A 17,911-nucleotide genomic window follows, 5' to 3' on the forward strand; every position below is an offset into this window, starting at 1 on the left:
TTGCACTTTTCATTAGTGTTGGGGATCGTGGGTTACAAACAACAAGTATAACCCTCCCACTTAGTTTTTAGAGTTGGTACATCGACTCTTGTAACTTCGGAAACGGATTTCCTAGTTAGAGAGCGACAGAGCGGACAACTAGAAGAGAATCCTAGATCTTCATGTTCAGAGCAGTGTTAGTGCATAAAGGCACAAGGGACATACTCGGATCTTTTCCTATTTTCTATTTCGGGAAAGTGCATGAGGGAAGTGTGAACTTCAACTCACTCGAACACTTGAAAGTTTGAGATTACACATCTTTTTATTTTTCGGCTTTGTCTACAAGGAGACCTCCCACTCAAATTTTCAAGAGCATATAGATTTTGAACATATGTGATATAGATATAGTTTTGAAAACATTTTGAAAATTTATTTGATTTGGATGACAAAATATTTTTCAAGTTTGAAAACGAAAACGGTTTTTCAAAATTCAAACTAGTTTTGTAAAAATTCAATTTCAATTAAACTTTCAAAAATCAAAACATTTTAATCTTACACATCATGTTTATAATCTGATGAAAAACATTTTTGCTCAAGAAATTTTTCTCATTAGAGTTCTATAACTCATGGTAGTGGGGCTGAAAATCCGGAATTAAAAAAAAACTGGATTTTCGGAACAGACGCGCACCTCGGAGTAAAATCGCCATAACTGGCGGCTCCGATGTCCTTTTGACCTGAAACCGGTGGCATTGGACAGAGGACAGACAGAGCTTTAATGTGATTCAACAATCATTAAATTTAGATTTCTGAGCAGAGAGTTATGCCACGTTTACTGCGGATTTACTCCAGTTCGAAGAAAAAGAAATAATTAAAGCTTGGTCCTTTTTAGGTGCGAAAAAGAATCTAGTGTAACGGAACGTTTTAGGAAGTTGTTAAAGCTTTTATTTGTGTTTTATTAGCAAGGTAATAACATGGTATAAAAGAAATAACAACATACATAAAACGATTCAAGTAAATAAAAGAAACTAGCAAGACAATATAACTAGTAACAAAATTTACTCGAAAAATCTCAAACCTTTAAAACACGTTTTTCAATATAAAAAATTAAAAACTTTTAGAACTGATTCTAATGTGTTTTAACAACATCCCAAACTCATAGAAAATCAACATGTTTTTTAATTTAAAATCAAGAGCAATAAATTAAAAAAAATCTAAGAAAACAATTCTAACTTGTCACAAAATTAGTAAACTTTCGAAAACGATTTTCAAGCTCATATTTTTTAAATACATGTACATGCATATTTTTGACCATAGCTCTGATACCATTTGTTGGAATTGATCTAGGGTTTAAGAAAAGGTTTAACGCTTTGTTAAGCGGCGGAATTTTAAAAATTTTCTTTTTCAAGTAAAACAGTTTTTACTAACCTAGACAAAGAGCAAGCACATGTAAATAAAAACTAATATGAGCATAATAAATTTACTTACCTCTTTAGAAGCTTGAACGTTGATGAGCCTTCGGAAGGTTAGTAACGTTCGCCTCCCTCGCAACACCTCTCTCTTTCTTTCCTCGGCAACTCGAGCAACCACGAAAGTTTCTATCACTAAACCACTCGAAATAAAAGGAATTAGTGTGTGGGCACTTTTAAACACTACGACTTAAGAACGAGTCTTGAAGTCGCAGAGCTAAACACTAGGTCAAATGAGGACCTAGGTGCCAAAACAATAAAACGAAATTGACTAGAGAGAGAGAGGAGAGGGGCGGCCACAAGGTCTAGAGAGAGAGGCTCTCAATCTCTAACTTATGTGGAATTAATGAAATGAGAGAAATGAGGCTCCTATTTATAGGAGAGGTCTCACCTTCAATAAGGTAGTTTCCTCTTCTATATTGAATATCACATATTCATGAACAAATCCCTTGTTTCCCTTTTCTTTTTGGGCGTGTAAGGCATTACTCATGCCACATGGATTTGTTTCCTCATTTATTCTCTCCCTCTTTGGCCGAAATTCTCTATGCCATGCATAGGAAATTTGTTTCCTCTTTTTATTTTGGCAAGTATCTTGATACATTTATGCACAAAATATTCTCTCTTCCTTTTGATATGTTGGGCGCCTATTATACTCTTGAAAGGCCTTCTAGAAGCTTTTCCATTTGTTCATGACAACATGAAAAAGGCCCATTAAGAATTTTCAATAAAATTCTTATGAAATGAAATTAATCCACAAGGCCCAATGATCAAGTCATGGCCGAGTGTTATTGAGTCATCAAATGACCTTGTCAAAAAAATTTATCGACATTCATTTCATCCTATGTCTCAAAAGACAAAAATACCCTTTTGACAATTTTCGTTCTTGTTTTGACTTAGCTTCCAGTTTAACTATTCCTACTCGATGTGATTCGTGACAGTGACCTCATGGATCCAAATGAACAAAACTTGAGCTGAATACTTGGACTCAAAAGTTCACAAACCTTTTCCAAGTTTAGCTTAATGTCAACTGACTCCACTAAAGAGTTGACACGGAAATTTCTCGGTTCAAATGAATTTATTTTCTACTCAAGAATTCAACCTAATTGTAATGAGTGGATCCACAGAATATTATCAATGTTTACCCTTCATGAATATCATTAGCTAGTCGGGATTTACAAAATTACCATTTTACCCTTCTAGCTGTTATTTCCTCAACTCCTTTGTCGCTTGTGAATAAGTTAGAAACAATGTATTGACGAGGAGCTAACAAGTCACATTGTTTCATTCAAAAGAGTCAGGACTCAATTTGGACACTGGCCAGTTCATTAATTCACACTCCAATGAACAAAGCATGAGGTGATATACATTGCATTTCAGCAATCTTGTACATGAATTTCATATCTATGAGAACTTCACAAAGTTACTCATGACATTCTCACAACTTAGTATTTCACCAATAGGCCTTGTTTGGAATCACATAGTGAGTCCGAACTTTGACTTTCTCAAATGAGAATACGTAAGGCGTGAAATGGCATGTCTCATTTCAGGATTAAGGTAAGCACGATGCAATTCATACGTAGTGACTTCGAGACATAAGAGGTTAAATGGTTTGTTCTTATCTTGTCTCTAGAAGTGCACTGGTCAATTCAGTACCTTCAGAAGATACCTAGAAGAACTATAGAGTCTCCAACTCTCAATGCCTCATAACCAGACATCATAGATTCTTCTAACAATCATACTGAGGTCAATCGTCCTTTGACCCTTAGATTGCGAATATATCGTTTTAAGCAAACTACGAAGAGTTTGTTCATGCAAATATACATTTGTCTCTTAGTAAGTTGTTTAGTTTGTTTATGGACTAAAGACTAATGTTTTATCATAAAGTTTCAAACAGACAAGGAAGAATGAATGAACGTTTCAACTTTTTATTAATGAATAAGCAATTACAAGCAAGTGTCTTCGTAAGACTATATGACATCAAATGTACATAAATACACACTACAACTCTTCTTGTGGGCACCATTGACAACACAAATGAGGAAACAAATCCATGTGGCATGAGTAATGTGTTACACGCCTAAATGAAAAAGGAAACAAGAGATTTGCTCATGAATATGTGATATTAAATAGAGAAGAGTAAATTACCTTTTGAAGGTAATCCTTCTCCTATAAATAGAGACCTCATTCCTCTCATTTTATTCATCCCACATAAGTTAAAGATTGAGAGCTTCTCTCTCTAGACATTGTGGCCGCCCAACATCCTCTCTCTCTCTCTAGTTCTTTTTCATTTTTTTTGGCACCTAGGTCCACATTTGAACTAGTTTTTAGCTCTTCGACTCTTAGACTTGTTCTTGAGTCACCGTGTTTAAAAGTGCCCATACACTAATTCCTTTCTTTCTCGAGTGATTCTTGTGATATAAACTTTCGTGGTTGCTCGAGTTTCCCGAAGAACAAAGAAAGACGAGCTGCGTGGGGAGACGAACGTTTCAACCTTCCTAAGGCTTCTCAACGTTCAAGTTTCATAAAGGTTAGTAAACGAGTAATGCTCTTTAATAGTTTTAATTTAAAAAATAAACATGTGCTTGCTCTTTGTTTAGGTTAGTAAAATCGTTTTACTTGTTTAAAAGAAATTTTTTAAATTCCGCCGCTTGAAGTTTTTTCTTAACCCTAGATCAATTCCAACACGACATCGTATAGCATCGTACGACATCGTACGATGCATCAACCTCATCGTACACTGACCCTAATTTGAAACCCTAACATTCAAAATTCGACCCAAATCAGCTCAAATAAACTCAATTAAGATAATAACTAAGTCCTAAACCATATTCTAACTATTTTCAATGAAGTTTAACAAGAAACTACATGAAAACTTACCTTTTTACTTGGTTTTGAAGCTCGGGATTTTTGACCTCCACCGCCGTCGGAGTTCGAACTTCGTCCATCGTACGTCATCGTATTAACTCGTACCAGATTGTATCACGTCGTACAAGGTCGTATTGAATCGACTCGTACAAGGTCGTATTGAATCGTACCGAATTTTTTTTTGTTGAGAGAAAGAGAGAGAGATGTCGAGTGAGATAAAGGAGAGAGAGATGTCGAGTGAGATAAGGGGTATATTTGTCCGTTTTGGATCCAAAAGTACATTTTTAGATATTTTAAAAAGTTAGGGTCTAATCTTAATATTTAATCAATTTTTAAGTCTAATTAATGAAATTACTATCAACGATTAATTTATTAATGTAAAATGATGAAGTGACACTCCCAATCTGGAAGGTTCGTTCCATGTTGAAAACCTGCGCATTAGATTCCTCTTATCCATATTCTGCAGCTATCTATGACTTAGATAGTGTTGTTCTAGTTATGCAGAATTATATGTTAACAATGATTTATATAAATATAATATAAAATAACATAAGTTAAAACTGTTCTTTGGCATTACTTGCAATACTGAAAACAACATTACTTACACTGAGTCGACGACCATACTTTTTTGCAGTCAAAGTAAACGTAGTCGTAGTTTAATAATAGCGAAGCTATAATCTATTGCATCAAGATCTCAAAACTCACATAATTTGTTGTTGACCTTTTTGCTATATATAGAGATTCTTTTATTGACGATTTCAAACCCACAAAATGAAAAAAAAAAAAAAAAAAACAACAACAACAGCAAAAAAAATTAATTTAACCAACGAAGTAATATATTTATTCCGTACATTGTAAGAATTCTGAGTAAAAACCACATTATACGTTTTTCATGTATTTAAATACTCGAAATAAATATGGACGTACCTTCCCTAGAACATATGTAAAAGAAATACCACTGCTTGACAGTAACGTGGTTCTCTAATACATATAATTATTAGGTATAAAATGTATATTTTTTTTATATCAGCATATATACTTTCCTTGTAGTAGTTCTTTCTTCTTTGTAGTTTGCAAAACAATTTTCTTAATTTTCGACGTAAGATAACATGGATGTTTTTAGTCAAAGTAACTACTTGAAAACGTGTCATATAACTACTTGGGGGAACTCAGAGCCTATTTTCTTCAAGAGCCAAGTGGAAGTAATTACTTTTTTTTTTTTTTTTTTTTTTTTTTTTTTTAAGAAACGAAGGAAGTAATTACTTTTCTTTTGAATATTTTTCACTATATTTAAATTTAGATTTCTCCTTATGAATTGGTCTTCTAAAACAGCTAGAGTTGATTGATTTGTACGATGACGTTATCGAAGTCACATATTGTTGAATTTCTCCAAAGATTGCCGACGAAGACTTTTTAACAAATTTAATTTGGGAACAACATATTTTTTTTGTTAGTTCGGCCCAACTAATTAAATTTCGGGGAATGACATCAAAATGACGTCGAAATTCCGATTTTTAGATATTTTCGGCACAAAAATGATCATTTGTCGTTCCGCGTATTTTTTTCGTCGACATTCTCTGGAATTTCGACCGTGCCCACATTATTTTCACGCATTCTGTGCAAAATCAACAATATTTCCGTCATTTCTTAGGAATGTCACCGAAATTCCCGTGTTATTCCCACTGTTTTATGCCGACAGTTTGAGTTTGTGATGAAATCGAATCGTTTTGATTTTTTTGGAAAAATCTTACTGAATGAAAGATGTGTATTTATGTTGTGTGGTTCACATATGTTTTTCTCAATTTTTTTTTTTAATAGAATCCAAATTTATTTGATATTTGAGACTTAGATTTCAAAGTTAGAATTTATTGTTGTTTTTTATAGAACCCGAATTTATTTCATGCTTGAGATTTAGATTTCAAAGTTAGAATTTCTTGTTGTTTTGATATAATCCGAATTTATTTTAATGGGCTGATTACTGTGATCTCCAAGCATGAATATAGGTTTACTATCAACCCCACCGTCACTCAACCTACTATTGAGTCTTTTTATCTATATTGAACTTAGTATGTGTTTTGAACTTATCTTTGTTTTTGAACCATTAATTGTTTTGAACCTTTTGTTTATGTTTTTTTTATGATGTGTGAAATTATTACGTGTGTTGGAGACTTGAATTTGGAGTTTAAACTTATTATGTGTGTATTTGAAACTAATTTATTTGTTATAATAAGCATTATGCAACATTATTTCCGTCGGCACCGCAATTTCCGTCTGCATTTTTTTAAGCAAATTTTCACATTTTTTCCGTCGCAATTCCCATCGGCCACTGCAATTTCTGTTTTTTGAGGCCATCGACACAAAATCGGCCGTCGGCATTTCAATCATTGGTTTGGCCTAAGATAGTTAGTTTATTTTTATTTATTTTTGTTTACTATTCTATCCATATAGCAGTATAATAATGAGTACATATGTTTAATTTGATCTAGTGATATTTCGACTGATCAGTATTAGGTTCGAGCTCTCTAGACTTGCAGAAATGCACTCCTTATATCTTATTCAGCTTAATACTATTATACTAAATCATATAATTTTGATCAATAGTATCATCTGCATTTGCACTGTTATACTGTATTATGTAATGTTGACTAATAGTGCTATTTCTATAAAAAATTAGTACATATTTATATCTACATAAACTCTTAACAGTATAAATACACCTCAAGAGCCAAGAAAATACGAGAGAGGGGATCATTTAATGAACAATTTTGTGATAGAATTAGGAACATAAGTAAGTTTGTACTTTTGTTTATAATGACATGTTGTTATATTTTATGTCATTTTGGTTGTACTTATTTGTTAGATGAAATAAAAATAATTATCATTAATTAGTAGTATATATTTGGTGTATAGACTTCAATAAAGCTTGTGTATTAATCTTTGAGATGAAATACCTACTATTATTGCTGGTCCATAACAATTCCTCTCTCTCTCTCTCTCTCTCTCTCTCTCTCTATCTGCAATATATGCAAACGCGTTTTCATTGAAAGACAAAATAATAAGCTTTGGCCTAGCAAGCTGCCCCATGAGATCGACCTCATTTCTGTCCTCATCTTCCAATGGTCAACGTCGGTTGCCGTAAACTTACCTCCCTTATATATATATATATATATATTTTTTTTTTTTTTCAAACTTATTAACCCAAATAGTGGAAGAAAAAAATAAGCCACAGGGATAACTTTTGTCAAGATCAAAGTTTTGTGTACTGTCATGAAACAAGTGGCTCAAATTATAATCATTCACAAAAAAGGACTACTTCTTTGTTTGTCTACATGTATAGGCAGGTGTATATTCTATATACTGATACAACTTGGTACTTCTAGTTAATTTTATAATCACTGGTTCAAGCTTAAAATGTGCTTGTCGTACGTCAATATATACAAATATATGTATATATAAACAAACTGTAGTAATTTGCCGCTGTAGCATCTTTCTTTACATAATTTTCTCTGGACAGTTAATTAATGATGAATCATTATCATATCTTTAGCAATATCTTATATGCGAACATGTTTAGTTAAAGAACTCGTGCTTTTGTTATTAAATAAATGCATATAGCCTATGTGCATGTGAAGGGAATAAAGGTTCGTAAAAGTGAAAAGGGGTGGCTAATGGCTGTATATATAGTGTTATATTCTCATGCATGAAAATATAGTCGTCATTATAAACGCAAAAATTATATTCTTGTGGTTTCGTGCTTTGGCCAACAAGTTGTTTGTCTTTAAATCTGGTTTTTTTGTATTTCTGTTACAGTTTTGAATCATTAATTGTCCTCGGTCTTTCAAAAATTGTATGACTTGTTATGAATTGTTGCATGTGATGATTTTTTATAGGGTTATTAAGTTAAATAGCCACACGGTTATAGTGAATTGAGATATAGCTCACCTTTCGTTAATTTTTTGTAAATAGCCAAGTTAACTTATTAACAGATTAGTAAAAGATTTATTTAATCCAGTCAAACATGTAAAAATGATAGTTAATAGGCTGCCACGTATGCAAGTTGGTATTTACAAAGTATTTATCAAAGGTTGGCTAATTTACAATTCATATAGTTTAGGTGGCTTACGTAGCCAATTTTTTGTTATGTTTTTTTATTTTATTTTAAATACTCGCTCAAACTATGGGTTTTGAAAATAAAAATAATTAAAACCGAACAAAAATTTTAGTGCGGAAGCAGCAACCCAAACTAAAAAGGGCAAAGTCATCTATCCTCTCATTTCAGTCAAAATATTTCATCTATACATAGATTCTTCTATAATATCATGCCCATCCCCAGAAATCATATTTTGATTTGGTTGCATTGCTAATTCAGAATCGGAATTTGTCAATAAATTATCAAATATTATTATCAACCGATCAAAACGGTTCCTTGTTATACCGTAGTATTTGATTCGCCAAATACTTATTATTATATAATCTTCTGGAGGTCTATCAGAACATGCACATATAAAAAACTTTATGACCCAATTAATAATTCGATTCATTTTCAATTAGGTCATGTTCTAACTTTTTTTTAGAGGATATTACTATCTTGATTGCTCAATCCATGTACTGTTTACCCGTTTATGCATTCATAGCACAAGATTATACTCATCACATATTACTCATTAAAATCTAATTATCTCTTAATTTTTTTTAATAACTCAAATATCCATATATTTTAATTTTTCATTGACTTGTTCATCGGCAAATTTACCAAAAGTAAACTTCCAAAATGATAAATTACGATCGTACAAAAAGATCCTTTGGTTTTTTTCTCATATTCATTTTTTTTCAAAACCACCTTAGTTCTGTTTGAAAAAGGTGATTTAAAAGTAAAATAGAAAGAAGAGAATACAATTAAAGTAATTTCGAACAAGTAAAGGAAAAATAGTGAAAATGTTTGTTTACGAAGGTAGTTTTTACAGTTTAAAATTTACAAGGGAAATGTGAATTGAAAAATTAGATTGAGAGATATACGAGTCATTAAAAGAATTAAAGAATAATTAAGTAACAAACACAATTCTCTTATTAAGATATATGTGATATTATTGAAAAATTATAGTATAAATGTAACATCTGGCTAAAACTTCGAGGATGTAGATATATTATTTTCCAAACTAAAAGTCTAAGACGTTGTCTTTTCCCAAATATCATTAAAAAAATAAAAATAATATAATAAGCTTAAAGAAAGCGATTGCTTTTTAATTACTGGGACAATCTGTGATATACACTATTTATAAAATAAAATAAAATTCCTAAAACATGTGATTTAGAAACTTTTATTTGATAAAAAGAAAATTGTAAGACAGTTATCTATATCTTATGAGTAACGATTACTCATGATGAGCTCTGTAAGCAAAGACAGAGCGTGACACTTGTATTGAAAGAGCTTAAATGATATTTATTTATTATTTTGAGGAGGATAAATTAATTTTGAGAGCCCAAATATCATTAAAAATGATATTTGAGAGCCCAAGTAGCGTCCTTCCTTATTGGGCCTTCTCCTTATTTTGGATACAAGTAGGATGCTGGGAGCTTGACGAAGTGTTTGTGTGTTTGAATTTAAACCGGGCTTTATATATTGTACAAGAAAGCAACAGAGAAATTACGGAAACAGCGGATTTTAATTGCTACTTTACAAAAACAGTTAGTTTTTTAAAACCTTACGTAAATAATGGATTTTATCTTTTTAGGACTAAAATACTTTTATTCCTGAGTATACAAACTATATCCACGAGATGTCAATCAAATAGATAAATTTGAAGAAAAAAATCAGGGGAACAAATTTTATAAAAATCATATAAATTTAAGCTAAAATCATAAAAATTTATAAGAACTATAGGTTAAAATTGAAATTTTTAAAAGTTGGGGCATTTGACCCCTGGATCTAAAGTACCTCCACTCTTTTTTTTAGAGGAGACTTTATAAGTACCCAATGATAAGTATCTATTTTTAGAACCATACAAACACACCCTAGAAATTACTAAATGTGGGCATTGCGTCCGCCGGGATAAAGTATCTCCGTTCTTGATTACGGTTCAAATGATATTTGATGGAATGAACTGCAGCGTTTATAGGCAATACATTAAAAAAAAAAAAGTTTCACTAGAGTGTGTTTCACAAGTGAGTAAATAATTCATATAATATTCATCCTTATACTAAGAATATGAGAAAATTGGATACTAAATTATATATCTTGAAGGTTAAGTATGATTTTGACTCATTTGATGTATGCATCGCTTTTCTTTCATCCTAAGCAAGAATTGTAAAATTAAATTTTTAGCTATAAGTTAAAACAAAATATTTACCTTATTATTATATATTTTTGACCAAAACTATATAATTTTGTCATATTAATATTTTGTTTTCTTGCACGCCTTCTTATAAATTTACACATTTTACCCAATTTTTTTTTACATTTGAGTTCAAAGTTATATAATTTTTTCATATATACGCCTCCTGAATTTTTTTTTTCTTACCTTAGAGAATTTAGAAAAAATAATTAATCAAATTTACCCGGCTACAAATTCTAGCTCCACCTATCTATGACAACGGCTTATAAGACTCAAAACTAGTATTTTACGGAGAAAAAAAATTATAAAATTTTGAGTATGACCCTAAAACAACTCAAGAGCAATTACAAATAATTTTCATCCTATTTTTTCTAGTGTATGAAGTGAAGTTGTCAACTACGCCAAATCGCCAGGTCAAAACGTGCTGGTCACGGGCTCGGCCTGAAATTGGGTCCGATCCGACCACAATGTTTAGCCTAAGACCAAGGCCCTCGAGAGTCCAAACCATAGCACTAGATTGACACATTCCAGACACGGGCCCAATAAGGCCAAAGGTAATAAAAAGTCCAAAATGTAACTTTTACTAGATTTTATTATGAGAAATTGTCGCAAATACTACCTCTCATAACTTTTTTTCTCATTTCTCACCAAAATCATAATTTGGATAGTTTTACTAGTGATCCCAATGTGAAAATAAATTTTTACCTTTTTTTTTTTTTTTTTTTTTTTTTTTTTTTTTTTTTTTTTTTTTTCTGCATTCTCCATCTTTTACCAAGCAGCTTCTAAGAGTTTCATAATCAAATCGCATTTAAAGAAAATCAGAGCCCTCTCTTTTTCGTCACAAGGCCTCTCTCATCGATGTCTCCTCCATTCATCCTCATCGTGGGTGTGCACTCCCGCCGCTCCTCTTCATCTTTGTTCTGTCGCCGTTCATTGCATTGCCTCATCTTCGTCGTTGTTCATTACTTTGCCAAACAATGTGTTTCTCCTCTCCGTCTCCGTTCATTGATTTTCCAAACAGCTCCGCCGCTCCTCTTCATCTTTGGTCGTGGTCAATCGATCTTCCCCCTTGGTCACTCGACCAAGGTTAGGGTTTTTTATTCAAAATTTTTTAGAGTGGTGGTGATATGCACCATTATGGTCCGTCGTCACCGTCGACTCCGCCGCCTCGTCTTTCAGCTATTCTCCAGCTCCTTATTTTTCTGCTATTATCTGCCTTCTCTGCTTCTTTTGTCTCGCTCCTTCGTCTCCGATCTCTTTGGTGATCAATAATTAAATTAAACTCTTTTTTTTTTCTTCTGCATATTGCATATTTGAATGATGTCTGCTATGCGTCGTTTTTTTTTTCAATTTATATTCGGTCTGTAGTGATGTTAAATGTTCAAGATTGTGTGTGTATTTTGATATGTAAATCACTCTCTGTAGAATTGGTATGTAATGGTGAAGTTTGTCCACATCAATGGAGGATATCATCACAACAAGAAGCTTTCTGTCTTTTTCATTGCATTGTAGAATTGATTTTCTAGAAGCCTATCAAACACGATGTAATTTCCCAATAGAAACTGAACTGCAGAACAAGGGGGAAAAAAAAAAAAAAAACAGCCTCAAAGCATATATTGTTGACACGTATGGGATAGAGCCTATCTTCTGAGATGAAAGCTAATGAAAGTTTTTTTTTTCAAGCCTGAAGAACAACACTAGACCATCAACCATTTACCGCCTCAAAGCCAAATTACATACAAATAAAGACAAATTGAGTTATCAAACACTAGATGTGTCAATTTCTCTTATCCTTATTTAAACCAAGTTCAAGGGTAACAAATTCTTAATCTGTAACTACCATTTTTCTTGGCATTAAGAGGCAAAGAAGATCACGAATCCTAAGATTGTAATAGGCCATTAAAATCTACAACTTGCTATAACTTTACATGTTTTCTATTACTGATTTATGATAATATCATACATAACTTATAGATGCACGTTGTGTAAAATATTAACATAAATAGTAAAGAAATTGTATCCTCAATGTCAACAACTTGTGTCGATTGTTGACATCTATGTCAACAAATCAACCAATTTTCGGTGTCGTCTTATATTGTTGACACCTATATGTCAACAAATCGTCAAACAAACTCAGATATCTTTAAAAAACAAAAAAAAAATTTCTTGACGCGAACGAGACTCAAAGAAAAAAATTAGAAAAAAAAGAAGAGGGTAAAAATAGATAAAAAAAAATATTCTCTCTCTTCCTTTTACTAGTATTTTTGTCCAAATTATGATTTTGGTTAAAAATGGGAAAAATGTTATGAAATGGTAATACTTGCGACAATTTCTCTTATATTATATAATCTTCTTCAATAAATATTTCATTACTGTATGTTTTGGGTTTCAATTAATTTTAGTATGAATATAACATTTGATTTGATTGTAATTGGACGTGAATAAAGTTTAAAACAAATGTTAAATATATTATATAAACTATACCGAGTTCAAAATTTATGAGAGCCCATTTTATTTTTGAGTGTACGTATAGGTTCAACTAAATACGATAATTATTAGGTGAAATATATCCGAAACCCTAGTCGCCTCGCTCTCTCTCCCAAAACATCAAACCCTAGTCGCCTCGCTCTCTCTCCCAAAAAATCAAGAAAATCAAGATTTGGGCTTCCAATCTTTAGTGTTGCGCTTTTCCTAAGATAAAGAGACTCTGGTGGGCTCGATCAATGAATGAATTTCGACCTATGAGAATGTACTTTTAATTTTTTTTTTATTTTCTTTATGTTTTTCTTATATATATATTATGTTTCAATAATTTTGATGTATTAGATCTGACTTTTGTACTTTCTGATCTTTAATCGGAGTGGTTTTGAATATTTTTTATGATGTGAATATCAGCTCTAAGATATGGTTTTCTTTAGGCGTGAATCTCAGTCGGGCAACACCTCGAAACCCGCAATCTGCAACACGCGAAGAATATCATTTCCGCTCGTGATTCGTGTAGTAATCTGATAATAACTGGTTACCTACATAGACAGGTAACACACATGTTATTTTGTTGCATTTATGATTGTTTGTGGTCCACTTTTCATATTCTTCCTGTATAAATTTTTAAATTTTTTTTGAACTATTCTTGTCATCTAAGCATTCGGCTTTTATCAATATGTATAATTTGAGAAGCCTTTTATTTAAAAAAAAAGTACAATAACTATTTATTCTGTTTTAAAAAATACAATAACTATTCATTGTAATTGGTACTTACTTCGACTTATTACTACCTACTAGGCATAAGTAATATATTAATTGTTATATAATTAGCATTTATTTTTTAAAATTGAAATATATCCCACTTCTCATTCTTATTCTGATAATATAACGTTTTATTTTGAAAATACATCATTTTTATAGTTTTTGTCTTTTTGTTTAAAGTTTTATTAAACTTTATTAAACATGGGTTTATTAAAACATTACAGTTTCATTTCAATTTTTATGAGTTGTTCACAATTTCATTAAAAATATCGGTAAAATTATATGAAAATAAAATAAAGAGATTTCTAACGTAGTAAGCCACTTAAAACTTAACAATTTCATATTGTCACACGTTTGAGATTTTTTTGAAAAATAGCCAGTTCCCTTACGTGTCATTGATTTTGGTAGATTGAAATATCTATTATAACCTTCCTGTTTTAAACGAATTTATTTTGAAAAGTTATGAAAAAGTGATACGTGTATATTTGACAGATTTTTAAAACTGTTTATTACGTGTTTATTTGACTGATTTTTTCCTTTTTTATAGAGATTCAGTTTATCACGTTCAGCTATCACGTTGTGGTTGACATTCCTTTTTGAATTCGTCCTTTAAAATCGCAACACGTTATTGTTTTGTTTCTTTTTTGAATTTTTCCTTTATAATCGCAGAAGTTAGATTTTGAACGTTTAATTTCGTTTTTCCACACTAGCACTAGCAGTAAACTCAGCGCCTATTTACTATTTTCCTTAAAAAAAAAAATAAAGGTCAATCGAACAGTAAGGTCTTCTCAGTTTCTTTTTCATGATGGATGGTTCAAGTATGGAATTTAGCGAGTCAGGTATGTTATTTCGTTACGTGATCATGTTTTTTCGGTTGTGATGTATATCAGTTAAGGCAATTTAATAATCATTTGTTGTTGGTGTTTTATGTTTTTTGCAGTGAAGATTTTTGATCGTCAGTGTTTCTCTAAAGCCAATTCATTATCCTCTGATCATGATGAATTTCACGGTGATATTGTTTTGGTTGATGACAAGTCTTTGAAAAATTTACCCATGAACGTTGATTTTGATGTCAATAATCTGTTTATGAGTAAAAATATTTTGGTTATGGCGATTAGTATGTTGGCTATGAGAAACAATTTTCAGTTTAGAGTTAAGAGATCGAGCAAGACACGGTATAGTGTCACATGTATTAATTCTGACTGTTCCTGGAAGTTGAATGCTAATATTTGTTCGGATTCTAAATTCTGGGTAATTAGGACTTTATTGAAAGTCCATTCTTGTTTTGGGAAGAATATTATTCATCGCCATAAACAAGCTTCAGCCTCCCTCATCAGTAAGTGTCTCAAACCTGACTTTTCGGGTTGTATGGCGGACATGATTACACCACAGGGTGTGGCGGAGATTATGCGTACCCGATTCAAAGTGGAGATTAGTTATTTCAAGGCATGGAAGGCGCGTGCGAAAGTTTTGAATGATCTTCGGGGTGATTTTGAGAAGTCATATTCACATTTACCTACTGTGGGATCGATGATTCAGGAAAAAAATCCAGGTATAGTAGTTACTACTTTTTATTATCAGAATGTATTATTAACAGTAATTATCTGTGGGATAATGACAGCTGCAATTCGGTTATTACTTTTTATTATCAGAATGTATTATTAGCAGTAATTATCTGTGGGATAATGACAGCTGCAATTCGGTTATTACTTTTTATTATCTGAATGTATTATTAATAGTTATATGCCACGAATAACAGGAACATACACGCTTACTGAAACCGATGATGATGGGAATTTCAAATACTTTTTCTTAGCCATTGGTGCTTCAATACATGGATGGAAGTATGTCCGCCCGGTAATATCTGTTGATGGCACTTTTCTCAAAGGAAAATCGCATGGGACTTTGCTATTGGCCATGGCTGAAGACAGAGATAACCATTTATTTCCGTTGGCATTTGCGATCGTTGATTCTGAGAATGACAGAGCTTGGCATTGGTTCATGACTCACATTCGTGCTGCGTTCGGTGTCAGAGATGAGTTGGTAATTGTTTCTGATAGGAATTCATCGATCCCGAAAGCTGTCCACAACGTTTTTCCGGAGGCAACCTATGCTGTTTGTATGCAACACTTGTGGGCAAACGTTAAAGCAAAGTTTGGTAAATCTTTTATCCAGCCACTATTCTATAATTGTGCTAAGGCTTATACGCACAAAGATTTCAATTACTGGTTGAATGCAATTGGTGAGACAAGCCCTAACATAAAAAGTTATCTCCTGGATGCAAATCCTGTTTTATGGTCTCGAAGTCATTTCCCGGGTAGGAGATTCAATGTTATGACGACTAACATTTCCGAATGTTTAAACTCGGTGCTAAAGGAAGCTCGCAGCTATCCCGTGGCTTGTTTAGTATTGTATTGGCGTTGTAAAGTTCAAAAATGGTTCAACGAAAATGGGCACTGATTCCAAAGATGGCGTTGTCATCGGGTCTTACTGAACTTGGTTTTGGAGCTTTATTCAATTCTGAAGAGTATTCAAGAACAATGGAGGTAAGTATATTTCTGTGATTTTTTTGTGAAATCATTATTAATTATGCATAGTAATTGTTAATTGTTTATAGAATTGTAGGTCAATATCATTAATGATAACCAGTTCGAGGTGTTCGAGGGTAGTTTCCACAGGATTGTTGATATTGCGAACAAAACATGTACTTGTTGTGTTTGGCAGTTAGATGATTTTCCTTGCACTCATGCGGCCGCTGCGTTGTATCGGAGGAATTTGAAGCCAATTGACTTTGTGCCTGATTACTACACACAGAAGAACTATGAAGCTACCTACTCACAAGATGTGTTTCCAATAGAACACGATGGTGATTGGAATTTGTTGGATGACGACGAAGTAATTCCACCACCAATTTTAAAGCGGCAATCTGGTCGTCCGAAGATGAAGAGATATCGATCCAAACATGAGCTTTTCCAACCATACCATGTACGTTGTGGAAGTTGTGGGAAGCCGGGTCACAACAAAAGGGGTTGCAAAGCTGTTTAGTTTTCGTTTAATTATATTTGTTAAATTTTTGTTACCCGTTTGTTTGTTTTTTTTTTCATGTTATAATTTTCATTCCCAATAAAAAAAAAGTGTTATTATTCCAATCTTACCTTTCCAACAAGATTCGTGTTGTTGTTAATGATGCACTCTGTTTAATATTCTTTATTATCTGAATGTATTATTAACAGTTAGTCTTTTGGTAGAAAGTGAGAAAATGTTATGAAATTGGTGACAAATGAAGCAATTTCTCAATTATTTTTGTGTCTACAAAGATTAAATATATTATATAAACTATACCAGAGTTCAAAATTTATGAGAGGCCCATATTATTTTATGTGTGCGTATAGGTTCAATTAAGTACGATAACTATTAGGTGAAATACATTTCAAACCCTAGTCTCCGCTCTCTCTAAAAAAATCAAGAAAATTAAGATTTGGGATTTCAATCTTTAGTGTTGCGCTTTTCCTAGAAGTTTGACGAACTATGAGTAAAAAAAAATGCAAGGAATTTTTTGGACTTTTTTTTAAAAGGTCAGCAGTATGACCTATAAATTTATTTCTATTTATGTAATTACCATTATACCCTTATTTATTTTTGTAAAGAAAAACTAAAAACCCTACTCTCATCTCTCTTTCTTTCTTTCATTTATTCTCGGTCTCATCTCCTCCATTGCCTCCGTCGCATCTCCTCCATTGGCGTCGTGTTTCATTTTCGTCCGAGTCTGGATCTCCGTGGCATTACTCGTCTCTCTCTAACTTAGCGGCCGTCCTTCGTCTCTCTCTAACTTCGCGCTATCTGTCATCTTCCACGACCACTTTTGATTTTCGCCGTTGTCTCTCTCTGCCCGTGCTGTTTAGCGTCCGCCCCGTCTATTCCGACGCAGCAAGCTCCCACATTGACACTCTTTTCGCTCTTTATTCCGGGAAGCTCCCATATACATAGTCATTTCGTTATAATGTTTGTGACCAGCGTTGTAAC

The 17,911-nt window shown here is 32.5% G+C and overlaps 1 protein-coding gene across 1 annotated transcript; it reads left to right on the forward strand.

Moving 5' to 3' along the window:
* The first annotated feature begins 16,356 nt into the window (after nt 1–16,356).
* On the forward strand, nt 16,357–16,933 carry LOC149402412 (uncharacterized). The gene is made up of 2 exons (XM_089608366.1): nt 16,357–16,434; nt 16,613–16,933. Exons 1-2 carry the CDS (start codon nt 16,357–16,359, stop codon nt 16,931–16,933), a joined length of 399 nt encoding a protein of 132 aa, XP_089464492.1.
* The last annotated feature ends 978 nt before the right edge of the window (nt 16,934–17,911 follow it).

This window comes from Urtica dioica, chromosome 3 (assembly GCF_054948205.1).
Source record: "Urtica dioica subsp. dioica isolate 48M chromosome 3, U.dioica_male_clone48M_v1_H2, whole genome shotgun sequence".
In the NCBI taxonomy this organism is placed as follows: Eukaryota; Viridiplantae; Streptophyta; class Magnoliopsida; order Rosales; family Urticaceae; genus Urtica; species Urtica dioica.